General features: G+C 45.3%; 1 protein-coding gene across 1 annotated transcript in view; it reads right to left on the bottom strand.

Annotated features, from left to right (window-relative positions):
• The window catches only part of nid2a (nidogen 2a (osteonidogen)), a 122,854-nt gene that overhangs the window by 38,019 nt on the left and 64,493 nt on the right, over positions 1–20,342 (bottom strand). The window contains exons 10-13 of the mRNA XM_038967376.1: positions 15,743–15,871; positions 8,620–8,748; positions 7,161–7,286; positions 6,708–6,968 (exon numbers count right to left, since the gene is read on the bottom strand). Coding sequence (XP_038823304.1) covers positions 6,708–6,968; positions 7,161–7,286; positions 8,620–8,748; positions 15,743–15,871 — 645 coding nt within the window. The remainder of the gene's footprint in view (positions 1–6,707; positions 6,969–7,160; positions 7,287–8,619; positions 8,749–15,742; positions 15,872–20,342) is intronic.

Below are 20,342 nucleotides of genomic sequence, written 5' to 3'. Positions count from 1 at the left end.
TTCCAAACGCCTGAAGGTACCATGCTCATCTGTACAAACAATAGTACGCAAGTATAAACACCATGGGTCCACACAGCCATCATACCGCTCAGGAAGAAGACGCGTTCTGTCTCCTAGAGATGAACGGACTTTGGTGCGAAAAGTGCAAATCAATCCCAGAACAACAGCAGAGGACCCTGTGAAGATGCTGGAAGAAACAGGTACAAAAGTATCTATATCCACAGTAAAACAAGTCCTATATCGACATAACCTGAAAGGCCGCTCAGCAAAGAAGAAACCACTGCTCGAAAACCGCCATAAAAAAAGCCAGACTACGGTTTGCAACTGCACATGGGGACAAAGTGTCACGCCCTGACCTTAGTTATCTTTGTTTTCTTTATTATTTGGTTAGGTCAGGGTGTGACGAGGGTGGTATGTGTGTTTTTGTCTGGTCTAGCGTTTTTGTATGTCTAGGTTGTGTGTTATCTAGGCATACGTAGGACTATGGTGGCCTGGATTGGTTCCCAATCAGAGGCAGCTGTTAATCGTTGTCTCTGATTGGGGATCCTATTTAGGTTGCCATTTACCAGTTTGGTTTGTGGGTGATTGTCTATGTTGATGTTGCATGTCTGCACTCGTTATCATTAGCGTCACGGTCATTTGTTATTTGTATAGTTTGTTTCAGTGTTCTTTAGTTGTCATTAAATAAGATGTATTCACATCACGCTGCGCTTTGGTCTCCTCACTAAGACGATCGTGACAGAATCACCCACCAAGAAAGGACCAAGCAGTGTGATATAGAAGAGGCAGCGATATCTGGAGAAATGGACATGGGAGGAGATATTGGACGGTAAGGGACCCTGGAGTCAGGCTGGGGAATATCGCCGCCCCAAAGAAGAACTGGAGGCAGCGAAAGCTGAGCGGCGGCGATATGAAGTAAGGCAGCGCAACAGGCACGAGAGGCAGCCCCCAACACATTTTGGGGGGAGGCACACGGGGAGATTGGCGGAATCAGGCGATAGACCTGAGCCAACCGAAAGCAGTGCTTACCGAAAACAGCGTTGTACTGGTCAGGCACCGTGTTATGCGGTGGAGCGCACGGTGTCACCAGTACGCGCTCATAGCCCGAAGCGCTATAGGCCAGCCCCCCGCAAGTGTCATGCGAGAGTGGGCATCCAGCCAGGGCGTATTGTGCCAGCTCAGCGTGTTTGGTCTCCGGTATGCCGTTTCGGCCCAGGGTATCCTGCGCCGGCTCTGCGTGCTGTGTCTCCGATGCCTGCGCTCCGCTCATGCCGGGCGAATGTAGGCGTTGAGCCTAAGGGAGAGGTGCGAGTGGTATGCACCAGATCTCCAGTGCTCACCCACAGCCCGGTTCAACCTGTGCCTGCACTCTGGAGGGTCCGGGCTAAAGTGGTCATCCAGCCTTGAGAAGTGGTGCCAAGGCTGCGCACCAGAGCTCCAGTGCTCCCCCACAGCCTGGTCCTTCTGGTGCCTCCTCCAAGCACCAGGCCTCCTGTAGGTCTCCCTAGCCTGGTGGGTCCTGTGGCAGCGCCACGCACCAGGCTGTCTCTCCGTCTCCTCCCTCCAGGTTCGCCCGTCTGTTCTGAGCTGCCAGAGCCGCCCGTCTGTCCTGAGCTGCCAGAGCCGCCCGTCAGTCAGGAGCTGCCAGAGCCGCCCGTCACATTTACATTTAAGTCATTTAGCAGACGCTCTTATCCAGAGCGACTTACAAATTGGTGCATTCACCTCATGATATCCAGTGGAACAGCCACTTTACAATAGTGCATCTAAATCTTTTAGGGGGGGGGGGGGGGGGGGGGTTAGAAGGATTACTTTATCCTATCCTAGGTATTCCTTAAAGAGGTGGGGTTTCAGGTGTCTCCGGAAGGTGGTGATTGACTCCGCTGTCCTGGCGTCGTGAGGGAGTTTGTTCCACCATTGGGGTGCCAGAGCAGCGAACAGTTTTGACTGGGCTGAGCGGGAACTGTACTTCCTCAGAGGTAGGGAGGCGAGCAGGCCAGAGGTGGATGAACGCAGTGCCCTTGTTTGGGTGTAGGGTCTGATCAGAGCCTGAAGGTACGGAGGTGCCGTTCCCCTCACAGCTCCGTAAGCAAGCACCATGGTCTTGTAGCGGATGCGAGCTTCAACTGGAAGCCAGTGGAGAGAGCGGAGGAGCGGGGTGACGTGAGAGAACTTGGGAAGGTTGAACACCAGACGGGCTGCGGCGTTCTGGATGAGTTGTAGGGGTTTAATGGCACAGGCAGGGAGCCCAGCCAACAGCGAGTTGCAGTAATCCAGACGGGAGATGACAAGTGCCTGGATTAGGACCTGCGCCGCTTCCTGTGTGAGGCAGGGTCGTACTCGGCGGATGTTGTAGAGCATGAACCTACAGGAACGGGCCACCGCCTTGATGTTAGTTGAGAACGACAGGGTGTTGTCCAGGATCACGCCAAGGTTCTTAGCGCTCTGGGAGGAGGACACAATGGAGTTGTCAACCGTGATGGCGAGATCATGGAACGGGCAGTCCTTCCCCGGGAGGAAGAGCAGCTCCGTCTTGCCGAGGTTCAGCTTGAGGTGGTGATCCGTCATCCACACTGATATGTCTGCCAGACATGCAGAGATGCGATTCGCCACCTGGTTATCAGAAGGGGGAAAGGAGAAGATTAATTGTGTGTTGTCTGCATAGCAATGATAGGAGAGACCATGTGAGGTTATGACAGAGCCAAGTGACTTGGCTCTGTCAGTCAGGAGCTGCCAGAGCCGCCCGTCAGTCAGGAGCTGCCAGAGTCGCCCGTCAGTCAGGAGCTGCCAGTCGCCCTTCACTCCGGAGCTGCCAGAGTCGCCCTTCACTCCAGCACCGCCGGAGTCGCCCGCCTGTCCGGCGCTGCCGGAGTCTCCCATCTATTCGGGGCCCGCTGAAAGGGTCCCCAGTCCGAGGTCAGCAGCGAGGGTCGCCGCTCTAAAGGCGCCACTTAAGTGGGCAAAGACTATGGTGGAGTGGGGTCCACGTCTCGCGCCAGAGCCGCCACCGCGGACAGACGCCCACCCAGACCCTCCCCTATAGGTTCAGGTTTTGCGGCCGGAGTCCACACCTTTGGGGGGGGGGGGGGGGGGGGGGGTACTGTCACGTTTTGACCTTAGTTCCTTTTTTATGTCTTTGTGTTAGTTTGTACAGGGCGTGAGTTGGGGTGGGTAGTCTATGTTCCTTTTTCTATGTTGTGTTATTTCTATGTGTTTGGCATAGTATGGTTCTCAATCAGAGGCAGGTGTCGTTCGTTGTCTCTGATTGAGAATCATATTTAGGTAGCCTGTTTTCCCCATTTTAGGTGTGGGTGTTTATTTTCTGTTTAGTGTCTGTTCACCTAGCAGAACTGTTTCGTTTTCTCATCGTTGTTATTTTGTGTAGTGTTCAGTTTTAAATTAAAATATGATGAACACTTACCACGCTGCATTTTGGTCCTCTTCTCCTGCACCAGACGATATTCGTTACACTTTGACTTAAAAAAAGATTATGTCGTGTTCATTTCACCATATATATTTAATTGAACTAGTGTTTTTTATGTATCGAGAAATCAAAATACTAGTACTGCTCACTTCAGCTATTTAAGTTGCTTAACTTATTTTCTTTGAGGCAATCAGTTTCCTAAAAAATGTTGAGTAGCCAGAAGTTATCCAGTGTGGAAATCGGCCCGATATTGCTGTTTACTTTAAGCATTGCTGTGTCTACCTTTAAACTACAAGTCATATTCTTCAAAAATAAATAGGGATATTACATTAGTTGAAATCACCAATGAGCCATCGGAAAGTGTAGTTATAACATGGATTCCAGCAGGGAACATCATCTGCCGAGAAAGAAATTCCTCGACCTTTTGAAAAAACAGTTTCTAGGGGATGTCAACACTTAACTGGTGTTTCCTTGACAAGGAGGCCTCTCACTCTCCCTGACAGCTTTGTGGATGAAAACCCCCATCTGGTGAGTGGTCCCATCCACACTTCCCTCTCAGGGTAAAAAAAAAAACTATTTTTTCTTTATTTTCCCAAGTCCTTCAAAAGCTGTGTTGAATCTGTCGTGGCATCTGGAAGTTAGTACCACTGGTATAGTATGTTTAATGAGGCAATTACTGCTTCTCTCAGACAAATAAGCACTTACAGACAATGTGGACACATCGTATATGAGGTTCAAGAGAGAGGGAGATCATCGCTGGATGGTTTTAATAAGTAGGATTATAATAGAAAGTGTCTAGATGAATATGTCAACAGGTTTTGCCAAAGAGTAAATGTGACTAGTTTCAGGAAACTAGGCGTATATCACGCGTCACTACTTCATAAGAGCGGCATTTGAACGTAAACTTTTTTTTAAATCAAAATGCGTTTTTTGGAAGAAATGCCTTCTGGAACATGTGAACTTTCATGTGCCTTAATAACAAACTTGTATGCCACCTGTAAATAAGAATACAATTGTTAAATTACGAGCCTAGTTGGTTTAGCCACGGAAATAGACAGGAACCTACCCGCTAGCCATGATTGGCTGAGATAATGGATGGGCTGGACATGCCAAGAGATGAGTTTGGATTGGTCTGCCATGTAGCACGCTTATGTCTATAACATGAGCTGGTCAGTATGTGTAAGTAATCCTTTCTAACGCAGCTTTTTTTTAAATATATCACGTAGTAGAAAAGTGTTGGTCTCCACTTTCTGGAGGACTGAGTTTTGAAATCAGTGGAATGCCCGGTGGAATTAGAGTATGCTAGCTAAGGAGATGGAGAACATTATGGCATTTGATTGAAAATATGCAGAGGGAGAGAACATACAGAAGTCTGTTTTATAAAACACCTGTCTCCGGATTACATCTTCAAACTAAGGGCAAACATGGCATCCGTGACAGAGAAGGAGAAGCATCCATCCATGTATATGGGTAAGATAGTCTAGCTAGCTACATTTTCAGATATTATACATTTCTTATTTTGTCAGAAAGTCGTTTTCATTTCAAGTTAAAGCGCACTGTTAGCTAGCTAACGTTAGCTGGCTGGCTCGCTAGCTAACTTTACATGTATGATCTGTGTAGTAATATTATTCGTATCTCAGAGCCATTTGCATTGCTAGTTATAGCCTAATGTTAGCTAGCTAGCGAACATTAAACCTGGTTGGTTAGCTACCTGCAGATTCATGCAGGGTAGTAACGTTATGAGTTGGGAATATGGTTCATTGTTTAGCTAGCTACATGTCTAAACAAAAGACTCCACTATGCAAGTAACCATTTTACTACACCTTCTGTATCCTGTGCATGTGACAAATAAACTTAGATTTTATTTGATATAGTATGTGTTTACCAGAGATGGTATTGTGAAGAACAAAATGACCTGCACCAAAGTCAAATTAGGAGATAACGTTAGGCCTACGAGACAGTGTCCAAGTTCTAATATTCTCCAGTAGAATGCCCTGCTTCTATTTTGACACACTCACAATGGCAAGCTATTTTATATAATTGGCTCACTATTAACTTGTAAATAATGATCATGTTGTGAGTTTATTTTCCTGTAATAATGAAGACAAATGAGCTAAAGTGAAGACGTTGTCAGCTATATGATATGGTCATTATTTGAACTGGCTAGCCAGCTAACCTAACATTAGCTATCAAGCTAGAAACAAACCAAAACATTGTTTAGAAAGTTGCTTTTAGTTGCATGGTTTGCTAGATTGACAAATACTAAGTACATTTTTAAACAGATTAGTTTATTGGTGTTAAAATACACTAGTTATGCTATTTTGGACCACCAGGCTGCTGATGTCATGCAGCCTGTAGTTTTTGTGTTTATACGTTTTCATAACGACAATGACAAGTTTGATGTCGGATGACAATAGAATGTTCATGATGTCACTGGGCCAACTGTCGAGAGATGTAATATAAACCAGCCTTTAGTCTTGAAATCTTTGGTTGTTTAGTACATGGCCTCACATGTGAATCCTTAAAGAGATGGGTGGGGCTAAGGCTTAAGAGGGTGTGAACAATGGGTGCTGAATGGGTGTAGACAAAGAAGACCTCTCCAGAAGGTTTACAAACACATTCAAGGGTCATTTTCTCAAAAGTGAGGCAGCAAGTTTATCAACTTTCAAAGCATATTTACTTTGCCATTGTTCCTCAACTGTAGTGTATGATATACCATTGTCTAACTCTGAGTCTCTACTTTTATCCAATGTAAAAAACACAATTTCAAATGTTGCTATATATACCTGAATCGAGACGGTCAGTTAGAAATATCCAACAGTCAAAAGGTGGGGGTCAGAAGAGTTTAGGTTTCACCAAAAGACAAACTTGATGGGATAACGTAAGAGTTTAACACAACAAACTGACAATGGATCATACTGGGGACGTAAGATCCGGATGAACAGTGCTCAGAGCCTTTTTAAACACAGCAAATCTGACATTGAAGTAAGGCAGATCTTACTTCACATATTTCCTTAGTGTAAAAAGGCCCTACGCTTCTTCTAGTCTCTACACACCACAGTGTTCCTCGCTTGATCCTATCGCCTTTTTTCCTCAGAGAAATAATGTGAGGTTCGCCACCGGAGAGAAGCAACACAAAAGTTGAACTATTTTCAACTTTGTGTGAAAAGCACATTTGCTCCACACCATTGAAAACATTTTTAAAAATTAAGTGCTGTCTCTTTGAAAAGTGTGTTCAGTACGTGTGTGCATGTGATATGCTGTGTCTCTGAGCAGGTCTCACCTGGTCCGTCGCAGTTGGTGGGGGGAGTTCTGGGCAAAGTCCTGGTCCCTGCTCTCTCCTGCCCCCTACTGTCCACACACCAGCAGTGTCCTGTGGAGCCGTGGCACTGCAGGGCTCTGTACTGACCCTGCTCATCACACTGGGGGACAAAGGCCCCCGGAGCAAGGCCTCCAGGAACAGGCCGAGGCCCCCGGGGAGACAGCCCACCCTGCAGGCTGTCTCTGTGCTGCTCACACTGTGTCTTAGGGCGCTCCGGATGCACTGGAGGACAAAAACACATGGCAAACAAGACCTGAGACAAGATTCAATACAACTAGCCTAACTCCCATATCTATGGTGACTCAAAGCTTGTTGGAAGACAGTGCCACTAACTACTAGATTTCAATATGAGACAGTGTGGCACATAAGCTAATCTAGTTTGCTACGAAGTCTTTCAGTTTTAATGAGCATCACCATTGCTAGGAACACACTGGAAGCCGTCTCCTTGGAAATTGTGTTGACACTGGCACTGGAAGGAGCCCAGAGTGTTGGAGCAGGTGGCCTGGGGATGGCAGGGCTGAGAGCGGCACTCGTCCAAGTCTGTGGCACAACAAGCATACTGTAGATTCAATCACCAAACATCAGAAATGAGGCCAAGTGGACAATATCATAGAATTGGGATCTGGTGGGAGGGGTCTTTCACCCACTCTAGAACCTTAACTTGAATGTCCATTCTAGTGATTCTAGTTCTATGGCCAACATCAGGAGAGGAGAAAGGGAGGAAGGGGTTAAATAAAAGGTGGTGTTAAGCGGCCTGGAGGCAAATTCCCTAACTTAGTAGCCATGCTAGCCAGGCTTTATAAACTGATACATAACTACAAATGTACTCAAGTTACTTGCCTTACTTTTCCTCCTCTACTGCTACAATAATGATAACTAAACTGAATTAACATTGAACAAATAATAGTAATAATACATGGGACTCCCTTTTAATTTTAGAAGTTCTGGGTTGTGAGTAACCTGTAGCGCTTTGCCTGCCTCTTGTTTGCTAACTACCGTTGATCATTGTGATTTTTGCAATTATGTTAGCACAGCTGAAAACTGTTGTTCTGATTAAAGAAGCAATAAAAAAAACTGGCCTTCTTTAGACTAGTTGAGTATCTAGATCAGTGGTTCATTTTTGTTTTTGCCCTAGCACTACACACCTGATTCAAATCCACTCCTCATCAGGCTTTGATGATTTGAATCAGGTGTGTGGTGCTAGGGAACAAACAAAAATGTGCACCCCTTTGGGTCCCCAGGATCAGGGTTGAGAACCACTGATCCAGAGCATCAGCATTTGTCAAACAGACTCAAAATGGCCAGAAACAAAGACCTTTCTTCTGAAACTCGTCAGTCTATTCTTGTTCTGAGAAATGAAGGCTATTCCATGCGAGAAATTGCCAAGAAACTGAAGATCTCGTACAACGCTGTGTACTACTCCCGTCACAGAACAGCGCAAACTAGCTCAACCAGAATAGAAAGAGGAGTGGGAGACCCCAGTGCACAACTGAGCAAGAGGACAAGTACATTAGAGTGTTTAGTTTGAGAAACACCAGTCTCAACGTCAACAGTGAAGAGGCGACTCCGGGATGCTGGCAAAGAAAAAGCCATCTCTCAGACTGGCCAATAAAAAGAAAAGATTGAGACGGGCAAAATAACACAGACACTGGATAGAGGAAATTGTAGGTGATAGTGTGGTTACAATTAATAATTTCCTCAGTAAAATGAAGACAATGGCAAGATAGAGATCTTATCAAGGGAATGTACCGTGCAAGCATAATCTTTAAGGGGTTGCAGGCAGCAATGGTGAATTGCAAGCAATACCCAGATAGTCTACAGTTCAGTATACGTTTGCAGTCCAGTCAGAATTCCAATAGTACAGATCAATCACCTATACAGGTACGCCCGTCAAAGGCAAACTCGTAGCCGCTCTGGCATTGGCAGCGATGGCTCCCTGGCAGGTTGACACAATGGGCGTGGGCACCGCACAGGCCAAGACCCTCAACGCACTCATCCACATCTGAGGGAGAAGAGGGAGAGAACAGAACTGTTATGCCACAGTTATAGTATCATCAGACCATCAGTTGAAGTAGATTCTCTGTCTGTTTTCACTGCTGAGACCAGAATTGGGTTCAGTGGTGTCATTAGGCCTGGGCTTCTGAGGCTTTTTACATTTCAGTTTAATATGAGTTTCCATAACCACACTTCACTTGTCCTATGCAGAATTAAAACATTGTTTTACTGACACATTTTTAGGACAAAAATAAACAATACAATATACTGCGCTAGGCAGTACCAGGTACTGCAAGAAACCCCTGGAGTGACGTGGTGTGTGCTGTGATTGGTCGAGATTTCACAACACAATGGATCCCTCACATCCCTTGACCCCTCCCCCACAACAACAGTTAGTTTGCTCTGCTGAACAGTATACTCACTCTCTCATTAACAAATCACTGCTGGTTCATGGTGCTATCATCGATAAAGATATTGACCTGATGTGCTTAACAGAAAACTGGCAGCAGCCAAATGACTTAACTTCTTATGGCTGCAGGGGCAGTATTGAGTAGCTTGGATGAAAGGTGCACAGAGGTGCCCATAGTAAACTGCCTGCTCCTCAGTCCCAATATATGCATGTTATTATTCGTATTGGATAGAAAACACTCTGAAGTTTCTAAAACTGTTTGAATGATGTCTGTGATTATAAGAGAACTCATATGGCAGGCAAAAACCTGAGAAGTCCCACTTCTTGTTTGAATTGTTTCTGAGGTGGCAGATTTTCAACCAAGCTCTCATTGAAATTACAGCGAGATATTGATGAGTTTTCCCTTCCACTACGGCTTCCACTAGATGTCAACAGTCAATAGAACTTTGTCTGATGACTCTAATGTGAAGGGGGGCCGAAGGAAACAGGAATTAGTAATCACTGCCATGAGGTGACCACGCATTGAACACGCGCCTTCACATGAGGAGGACCTCCGTTCCACCGCTCTTCTGAAGTCAATCTAATTCTCCGGTTGGAACGTTATTCAAGATGTATGTTAACAACATTCTAAAGATTGATTCAGTACATCGTTTGACATGTTTCTACTGACTGTTACGGAACTTTTGGACATTTCGTCACATTATAGTGGATGCGCTTTGTGACTTTGGAATTGTTTACCGCTAACACGCTAACCAAAGTAGCTAATTGGACATAAATAACGGACATTATCGAACAAATCAAGCATTTATTGTGGACCTGGGATTCCTAGGACTGCATTCTGATGAAGTTCATCAAAGGTAAGGAAACATTTATCATGTATTTTCTGGTTTCTGTTGACCCCAACATGGCGGCTAATTTGGCTATTGTTCTGAGCTCCGTCTCAGATTATTGCATGATTTGCTTTTTCCGTTAATTTAAAAAAAAATCTGACACAGCGGTTGCATTAAGGAGAGGTATATCTATAATTCCATGTGTATAACTTGTATTATCATCTACATTTATGATGAGTATTTCTGTTGAAACGATGTGGCTATGCAAAATCACTTGATGTTTTTGGAACTAGTGAATGTAACGCGCCAATGTAAACTCAGATTTTTTTATATAAATATGAACTTTATCAAACAAAACATGCATGTATTGTGTAACATGAAGTCCTATGAGTGTCATCTGATGAAGATAATCAAAGGTTAGTGATTAATTTTATCTCTATTTCTGCTTTTTGTGAAAGCTATCTTTCGCTGGAAAAAGGGGCGTTTCCCTATCGCTCCTGAGTTAGTGACCAAATTTATATATTTAATTTCTGTTTGGCCAGGCGTCTGAAGAGACCCATAAACAATTCAGATCAACTTTGAGAAATTTAAGTTTGTAATGTCGTCGACCCGGCCAAAAACGGAGTCGCAGCAAGCCCGCGCCCTCTCCTGATTCACCCCCGCCACCGGACACTGCTAATGCCGCCCGCACGGAAAAACTGACTGTGGAGATGCTACAATCCGTGATAGGCACCCTCAAAACCGATATTTTCGGCAAAATTGACTCTCTCTCTACAGACCACAGCACTCGCATTGACAAGCTAGAGGCTAACGTTGGCTCATTGACAACTAAGGTGGCATCCCTCGACAATAGATGCGAAGATATCTAAGCTATCCCTCTATAAGGGTAAAAGAGTCTCGATATTTGCGGACTACACCACAACTGTGGCTAAGAAGCAGGCTAGCTTTGGAGCTGTGAAGCACCAGCTACGCGCCTGCCCGGGCATGAAGTTCGGCCTGCGGTTCTGAGACTGACTTTACCGGACGGCTCCACGCACAGGTTCGAGGACCCGGCTTTAGCAGCAGATTTCATCAACAAGAACGTGAAAGCGGCTGTTGTACCACATGGTGTGGAACAAATGGTTGGTTAGCTGATCTTCTTAGCAGGCTAGTTAGCAGGCTGAATGGTTGGCTAGCGAAGCCGATTTTGCTGGGTTCATCGACATTTGAATGTCATTCTCTTTTTTATTTTTTTCATTTCTAACCTAGGTTGCCGCCTCTAATGCCAATATCTGGCTGTTTTCATGGTTCAGTCGTAGTTTAACCATCTGTATTGCTGTTAACCTTTCTAGGATGAGTGTGCCGCTAGCGGCACTCCCCCCCCCCCCCCACTGAAAAACCAGTGCCGCGAAATTCAAAAAAAATATTTTTTTAAAATATTTAACTTTCACACATTAAAGTCCAATACAGCTAATGAAAGACACAGATCTTGTGAATCCAGTCAACATGTCCGATTTTTAAAATGTTTTACAGGGAAGACACAATATGTAAAGATGTACATCTATTACCTAAAAACACATTAGCATAATCCACCATCTTTTATTTGTCCACCAACACCAGTAGCCATCACCAATTCGGCTAAACTAAGATATTTATAGCCCCTAACCAACAAAAAAACTCATTAGATGACAGTCTGATAACATATTTATGGTATGGGATAGGTTTTGTTAGAAAAAAGTGCATATTTCAGGTAGATGGCATAGGTTACAATTGCACCCACCGTCACAAATGGAATAGAAAAACTACTTAGAGCAACGTGTTTACCTACTTACTAATCATCAAACATTTCGTAAAAATACACAGCATACACGAATCGAAAGACACAGATCCTGTGAATACAGACAATATTTCAGATTTTCTAAGTGTCTTACAGCGAAAACACAATAAATCGTTATATTAGCATAGCACATACCACATAGCAGCCCAGCATTGATTCTAGCCAAAGTGAGCGATAAAAGTCAACATCGCCAAAAGATATTAATTTTTTCACTAACCTTCTCAGAATTCTTCCGATGACACTCCTGTAACATCACATTACAACATGCATATACAGTTTGATCGCAAATGTTTATATTTAGCCACCAAAATCATGGTTATACAATGTGAAATTTAGCTCAGCTGGTCAGAAAATTTCCTTGCGCCACTTAGACAGTGATCTACTCTTATACATAAATACTCATAAACGTGACTAAAAAATATAGGGTGGACAGGGATTGATAGACAATTTAATTCTTAATACAATTGCGTTATTACATTTTTTAATTTATCCTTACTTTTCAATACAGTTTGCGCCAAGCGAAGCTACGTCAAAAAACATGGCGTCCTAAGCCACTAAAATGTTTCGACAGAAACACGATTTATCATAATAAAAATGTCCTACTTTGAGCTGTTCTTCCATCAGTATCTTGGGCAAAGGATCCTTTCTTGGGAGAAATCGTCTTTTGGTGGAAAGCTGTCCTCTTGCCATGTGGAAATGCCAACGGCGTTCGGGATGAACTGAAAAGCGTGCCCAACTATTCACATCGTTGCAAAAATAAATGTCCCAAAATCGCACTAAACGGATATAAATTGCTATAAAACGCTTTAAATTAACTACCTTATGATGTTTTTAACTCCCATAACGAGTAGAAACATGACCCGAGTAATATTACCCCCTTCACTAATGCTTGGAAAAGGTGCGGGCCGGTGTCCTCTAGGCGCATGACGCAGCTCCAAAAGAATGACTAGCTTCAGGGTTTTTTCATTTGTAGGGCCTGTGAACGCGCAATCGACCCCATTGGAATCGTCATCACGTAAAGGCATCCAGGGGCAGACGTAAGAAGTGTCCGTATAGTCATAGCAAAATCAGTGCCTTTTTAACTGACTTCAGAACAGTGGCCAACATTTCTGAAATCTGAATCCATGTCAGGGAAATTGCTGTAGAATGGGCTCTGTTCCACTTAGAGACAAAATTTCAACTCCTATAGAAACTATAGACTGTTTTCTATCCAATAATAATAATAATATGCATATTGTACGATCAAGGATTTTGTGGGAAGCCGTTTAAAAAAAGTACCCAATTAGCATAAATAGCCTAAACAGCGCCCTCATCCCCAACAGGTTAACCGAGGTTAGTTTTCCTTAGACTCTGTTGGGGACCAATCTATGTATGTTTGGCTTACTCTAGTGAAATGGTCACAAATCTCAGGTAGCACAAAGTAAGAGTTATCATGCTTTGCTCTAAACTTATTTTCTATTTAGGGTTTTGCTTGCATCTCAATTGGGGAGATGCTTCGGCAAGGGAGGTTGTGAGGGAATGGGTTTTTCCCTCTTTATTTGTATGTAGTTTTGATATGTTTTTGTGCCTCGTCGCTCGTCTTTGTTTTTAAAATTTGCGCTTTTAGGTTCAACTAAGATCTTCAGTTTACATTGTACCTTGTCCTTTACACGTCCTCTCTCTCTTAAGACATGACTCAGCCTAGTGTAGCCCATCCAACTGGAGGGAATGGCTTTAATTTTCTCACTTGGAACTGCAGGGGCATCAATAACCCAGTTAAACGTAGTAAGGTGCTACACCACCTTCATCAATTGAAAGCTCACATCCTCTTTCTTCAAGAAACTCATCTGAAGGTATCACAACACTCAAGTCTTAGGTTCAGATGGGTGGGTCAGGTGTTCCATTCCTCATTTCAGAGTAAGGCAAGAGGGATGGCTATTTTACTTCACAGATCGGTACCTTTTACATGTTCTAATGTGATCGCAGATCCCCATGGTAGATACATAATTGTCAGTGGTAGGCTGCTCAATACAAAGGTACTTCTTGTTAATATTTATGCTCCTAATTGGGACAATGGTGATTTTATCAAATTGGTTCTCTCTACACTCCCATATGTGTCTTCACATATGTTGATCTTAGGTGGTGACTTTAACTGTTGGTTAGACCCACATTTGGATCGATCCTCCACTAAACCTACCACCTTATCAACCTCAGCTAGAGTTGTCCGAACCTTTGTGTCTGAATTCGCAGTTTCAGATCCTTGGAGAATCTTTAATCCAGCTGGAAAAGCATACTTTTTTTTCTCATCAGTTCACCACACTTTTACGTGCATAGACTACTTCCTTGTAGATGACAGGCTCCTCCATTCCATATCTTCATGTTCATATTATCCAAATGCTGTATCTGACCACGCCCCTGTTACTATGGAAGTAGCCTTTCAGAATGTTGACGATCTGCGACCGTCTTGGCGGCTAAATACTCAACTACTCAGCAATGAACACTTTGTCAATTTTGTTTTGAGTCAAATCGACTTTTTCATGATTACAAATAGAACCCCGAACATCTCTGGGTCTACTCTCTGGGAAACTTTGAAAGCTTATATCAGAGGTGAAATTATTTCCTACACCGCACACAAACTGAAAAGGGATAGGCTCTCTATGTTAACACTCTGTATTGCCCAATTAGGTGACATTTTATGCCGTTTCACCATCCCCGGACATTTATAAGGAACGTTTAACTCTGCAAGCAGAATTTGACACATTATTAACAGACCAGGTTACTGAACTGCTTGTCAAGTCGAGGAGCTTGTGTCTCACTGTGACACACTCCTCTCCCCCAACCTTATAATAATTGATTGATTTATACAGCGCTTTTCTACCAACTGAGGTACTCAAAACACTTTACATAGTAGGGGGAAAATCACCTCATCCACCACCAATGTGGAACGCCCACCTAGATGATGCACAGCAACTATTTTTGTGTCAGAACGCTCACCACACATCAGCTATCAGATGGAGAGGTGAGGAGTTATATATGCCAATTTGTAATGAGGTGGATGATTAGGTGGCCATGATGGAATGGGGCCAGGTTGGGAATTTTGCTATGACACCGGGGTTAACACCTCTACTCATATGATAAGTGCGATGGGATTTTTAATAAACACAGTGAGCTACATTCTTCCTCTGGGCCAGATCTTCTGCCGCCATGGTCTCAACGTCCACTGCCATGTGGATGACATCCAGATTTACATCCACACCAAACCCACTTCTCAACTCCAGGATATAAAAAACTGGATGACATCTAATCTACTCAAACTCAACAGCAATAAAACTGAGGTCATGCTGGTGCCTCCCAAGGCTCTCATCAAAAAAGTGGGTGTCATCCTGGACCCCACTCTCTCCTTCGAGCCTTACATCAAATACATCACCAATTCCTCCTTTTCCCTACCTCTGTAATATCTCCCGACTCCAACCATCCCTCATGGACCCAGTAGCGGAGCCCTTCATCCATGCCTTTGTCACATCATGTCTGGACTCCTGCAATGGAGTCCTATTCAAGGTGTTCAGCAAGCCTTGGATAGGCTCCAGTACATCCAGAACTCCACTGCCAGTGTCCTCACACACACCAAACCCTGGGAACGCATCGCCCCCACTCTGCACCAACTTCATTGGCTCTCTGTCAAATCACCTACTCCTCACCTACAAGGCCCTCCATGGCCTGGCCCCTTCATACCTCTCCGACCTCCTCCACACACACATCCCCTCCCGCTGTCTCCGCTCCTCTGACTCTGGACTACTTACCATCCCCTCAAAAAAGACTGCACCACGGGGGACCGAGCATTCAGCGCCGCTTCCCCTAAACGCTGGAACTCCCCAGCCTCCCGCAATTCTGACTTCATCACCACTTTCAAAAACAGACTTAATCACCACCTGTTTGGCCTGGTTTTCCAATAGTCCAGATCAATTACCTATACAGGTACGCCCGTCAAAGCCAAACTTGTAGCCGCTCTGGCATTGGCAGCGATGGCTCCCTGGCAGGTTGACACACTGGGCGTGGGCACCGCACAGGCTAAGACCCTCAACGCACTCATCCACATCTGAGGGAGAAGAGAGAGAAAACAGAACTCTTATGTCACAGTTATAATATCATCAGACCATCAGTTTGAGTAGATTCTCTTTTTACATTTCAGTCTGATATGAGTTTCCATAACCACACATAACTTGTCCTATGCAGTATAAAAACATTTTTATACTCAGCTGCTTGGAGCAAAATTTGTATGACAAAAATAAACAATAATGTTCTGCGCTAGTCAGTACCAGGTACTGCAAGAAGCCCATGGAAAGACGCAGTGACTGCTGTGATTGGTCGAGATATCACAACGCAGTGGACCGCTCACGTCCCTTGACCCCTCCCCACCCTTACAGCACCGGTTAGATGTCAAATTCATCCCTCAGCAAAATGCCTGTCAGGCAATCAGAGGCTGCAGCATACTAAAGTGCAAATATGGATACTCAGAACTTCACCCGAAAGAGTTCAGGTTGAGCAGGTTGAGGTATCAGTGAATGAGGCGGAGAGAAATTCATAGTGCAGTAGCAGCAGCCGAGTTAGCCAGAGGTTTGCGCAGGGTTGGTGTTAGTCTCCCTCAGCATAAGGGTTGGCTAATGCTAATAAGCTAGAGTTAGCGCTCAGGATCCTTAAGCTATTGGGTGTTCATATTTAATAGGAACATTTTGTGAATGGGTAAGCTAAGGATGTTGATATAAGTCATGATATTAGAAAAAGTGGTTATTTACAGCGAGTGTATTTAATGGGTTTCGCTTCTTTAGCTAGCTTGGCTGGCTAGCCACTTCGGTAACGTAAACTCACCCCATTCCGTACAAATGTGCGTAACCGCGACATTCAAACGAGGCTACAAAGAAAACTAATGGGACTGTAGCGACTGTGTTGACTTCAAAATCGGGGGGGTGAACTAGGTTTCTATTCAAGCGTTGATCGACATGGTAATGGTTCTATAGCATTGGAGAAAAGTTGAAAAAAACGGACCCTCCGTTACATCGTGACGTGATGTAACGACGTAACGTACAGCACGCATAAAGCAACTATTTCTGTCTTACAATCTCTCCACCAGGTGTAGCACTTCTCTCATCGTTTAAAAACAAGAAATGGACAGTGACAGGGGGGATACCTAGTCATTTTTTGCGTCATCATTGCATGCGATCATCATTCTCAAAGCCGCGGTTTACTTCTAAGATCACTTTAGCACCACCCTAAAAACCCGATTCAAATTCGACACAAACCTTCAAATAGGTATGTAATGACACATTATATAAACTCTTTATAGTGTTTTATTTACATTTTAGAGGCGATAAGGTGATAAGTTGGACAGATCGAGTGAAAGAAAGCAATTTTCCCACACAAAATCTCTCCTTCTCACTCTCATGCATTAGTTTCGCTTCCCCACCCGCCATTTTTAAAAAGACCCGACAGGGCTCATTGCCTGCTTGAATTATGCAGAAACGCGCAGCGTTTAGGTCATGTAATTGATCATGTTGGAAAGGGGAGAAATTGTGCTTTACAATGGTATTGTCATTACAGTTGATCTGGAAGTATTACGTTTTTGGGGCGCTAAAATAAGGGCAATTGTACGGACCAAGGCGATGTACGAGTGTACGTGAGTTTACGTTAGCTGCTGGCTAGCTAGCTAAGACTGAATATATGAGAGAATGTTTTTCTGACTAAAGCACATATCTTCAGACAGTGACACAGTGCCCACCTGTGGACTGAAGCTGAACTTTACTACAGAATTATATTTAACCCTGTTTAAAAATTAGCAATGTTGACGTGGTAAAACTAGCTAAATGAAATTAATCATAGAGGTCTTATAACATATGCCATTCTGCAGGTAAGCATGCTTGGCTAATGTCTGTTATTTCGATATAGGCTATGTAATTATTTGCAACAAAAATGGCCTGTTTTTATATTGTTGAAATTATTTAATTGAGCTTGTTCTGTATTACTCTTTTTATTCACTTTGCTTATCGAGAGGTTATCCTGCAAGTAACCATTTAAATGCACTGTGTCCTCCATGTACAGTGCCTAGAGAAAGTATTCAATGACTTATTCCACACTTTCTTGTGTTACAAACTGATTTCAACATTTATGAAATCATTTTTTATCTCAGCCATCTAAACACAATACATCATAATTACAAAGTGAAAACATGTTTTTAGAAATGTTAGCAAATTTATTGAAAATTAAATATTTAATTTACATAAATATTCTCACCTCCGAGTCAATACTTTGTAGAAGCACCTTTGGCAGTGATTACAGCTGTTGTCACGTTCCTGACCTATTTCTGTTAGTTTGTTGTATGTGTTAGTTGGTCAGGACGTGAGTTTGGGTGGGCATTCTATGTTTTCTGTTTCTATGTTGGTTTAAGGGTTGCCTGGTATGGCTCTCAATTAGAGGCAGGTGTTTGGCGTTTCCTCTAATTGAGAGTCATATTTAGGTAGGTTGTTTCACAGTGTTCGTTGTGGGTGGTTGTCTCCTGTGTCAGTGTTTGTCGCACCATACGGGACTGTTCGGTTTGTTTGTACATCGTTTTTTTTGTGTAGTCTATTTTCCCTGTTCGTGCGTTCTTCGTGTTATATGTAAGTTCGTATAGTTCAGGTTTGTCTACATTTGTTTTGTTATTTTGTTAATTATTTCAAGTGGTTTCGTTTCGTGGTTTTCCCGTCTTGTTTTATTAAAATTATGTCATTTCACAACGCTGCGCCTTGGTTCAATCCATGCTCCTCCTCTTCGGATGAAGAGGAGGAGGACTACCGTTACAGAACCACCCACCAAATAACCAGAACCAAGCAGCGGTGTAACGGGAGGAACGGACAGCGCACGAAGCAGGATTTATGGTCTTGGGAGGAGATCATGGAAGGAAAAGGACCATGGGCTAAAGTGGAGGTGAATCGCCGCCCATGGGAACAGCTGGAGGCAGCTCGGAGAGCGGAGGAAACTGGAGAGAGGAACCGGCATTATGAGGGGACGCGTCTGGCACGGAAGCCCGAAAAGCCCGTGAGTACTACCCAAAAATTTCTTGGGGGGGGCTAAGAGGTAGTGGGCCAAGGGCAGGTAGGAGACCTGCGCCCACTTCCCAGGCTAACCGTGGAGAGCGGGAGTACGGGCAGACACCGTGTTACGCAGTAGAGCGCACGGTGTCTCCTGTACGTGTTCATAGCCCGGTGCGGGTTATTCCACCTCCCCGCACTGGTAGGGCTAGATTGGGCATTGAGCCAAATGTCATGAAGCCGGCCCTTCATATCTGGCCACCAGTACGTCTCCTCGGGCCGGCTTACATGGCACCAGCCTTACGCATGGTGTCCCCGGTTCGCCTACATAGCCCGGTGCGGGTTATTCCACCTCCCCGCACTGGTCGGGCGACGGGGAGCATTCAACCAGGTAAGGTTGGGCAGGCTCAATGCTCAAGGGAGCCAGTACGCTTGCACGGTCCGGTATTTCCGGCACTACCTCCCCGCCCCAGCCCAGTACCACCAGTGCCTACACTACGCACCAGGCTTCCAGTGCGTCTCCAGAGCCCTGTTCCTCCTCCACGCACTCTCCCTATGGTGCGTGTCTCCAGCCCAGTGCCTCCAGTTCCGGCACCACGCACTAAGCCACCTGTGCGTCTCCAGAGCCCTGTACACACTGTTCCTTCTCCCCGTACTCGTCCTGATGTGCGTGCACTCAGCCCGGTGCCCCCAGTGCCGGTACCACGCACCAGGCAAATAGTACGCTTTGAGAGTCCAGTGTGCCCTGTCCCTGCTCCCCGCACTAGGCTTGAAGTGCGTGTCTCCAGTCCGGTGCCTCCAGTTCCGGCACCACGCACCAGGCCTACAGTGCGTCTCAGCCGGCCAGAGTCTGCCGTCTGCCCAACGGCGCCTGAACTGTCCGTCTGCCAAGCGCCGCATGAACTGCTCGTCTGTATTGAGCCTTCAAAGCCGCCCGTCTGCCATGAGCCTGCAAAGCCGCCCGTCTGCCATGAGCCTACAGAGCCTTCCGCCAGACTGGAGCCGCTAGAGCCTTCCGCCAGACAGGAGCCGCTAGAGCCTTCCACCAGACAGGAGCAGCCAAAGCCTTCCGCTAGACAGGATCAGTCTGAGCCATCCGTCTCCTCAGCGCCGTCTGAGCCATCCATCTCCTCAGCGTCGTCTGAGCCATCCGTCTCCTCAGCGCCATCTGAGCCATCCGTCTCCCCAGCGCCGTCTGAGCCATCCGTCTCCCCAGCGCCGTCTGAGCCATCCGTCTCCCCAGCGCCGTCTGAGCCATCCGTCTGTCCCGAGCCATTAGAGCCGCCCGTCTGTCCCGAGCCGTCAGAGCCGTTAGTCAGTCAGGAGCCGCTAGAGCCATTCGTCAGTCAGGATCTGCCAGAGCCGCCAACCAGACAGGATCTGCCAGAGCCGCCAACCAGACAGGATCTGCCAGAGCCGCCAACCAGACAGGATCTGCCAGAGCCGCCAACCAGACAGGATCTGCCAGAGCCGCCAACCAGACAGGATCTGCCAGAGCCGCCAGCC

Source organism: Salvelinus namaycush, chromosome 28 (genome assembly GCF_016432855.1).
Source record: "Salvelinus namaycush isolate Seneca chromosome 28, SaNama_1.0, whole genome shotgun sequence".
Lineage (NCBI taxonomy): Eukaryota > Metazoa > Chordata > Actinopteri > Salmoniformes > Salmonidae > Salvelinus > Salvelinus namaycush.
This window is presented reverse-complemented; position numbering and strand designations above follow the sequence as displayed.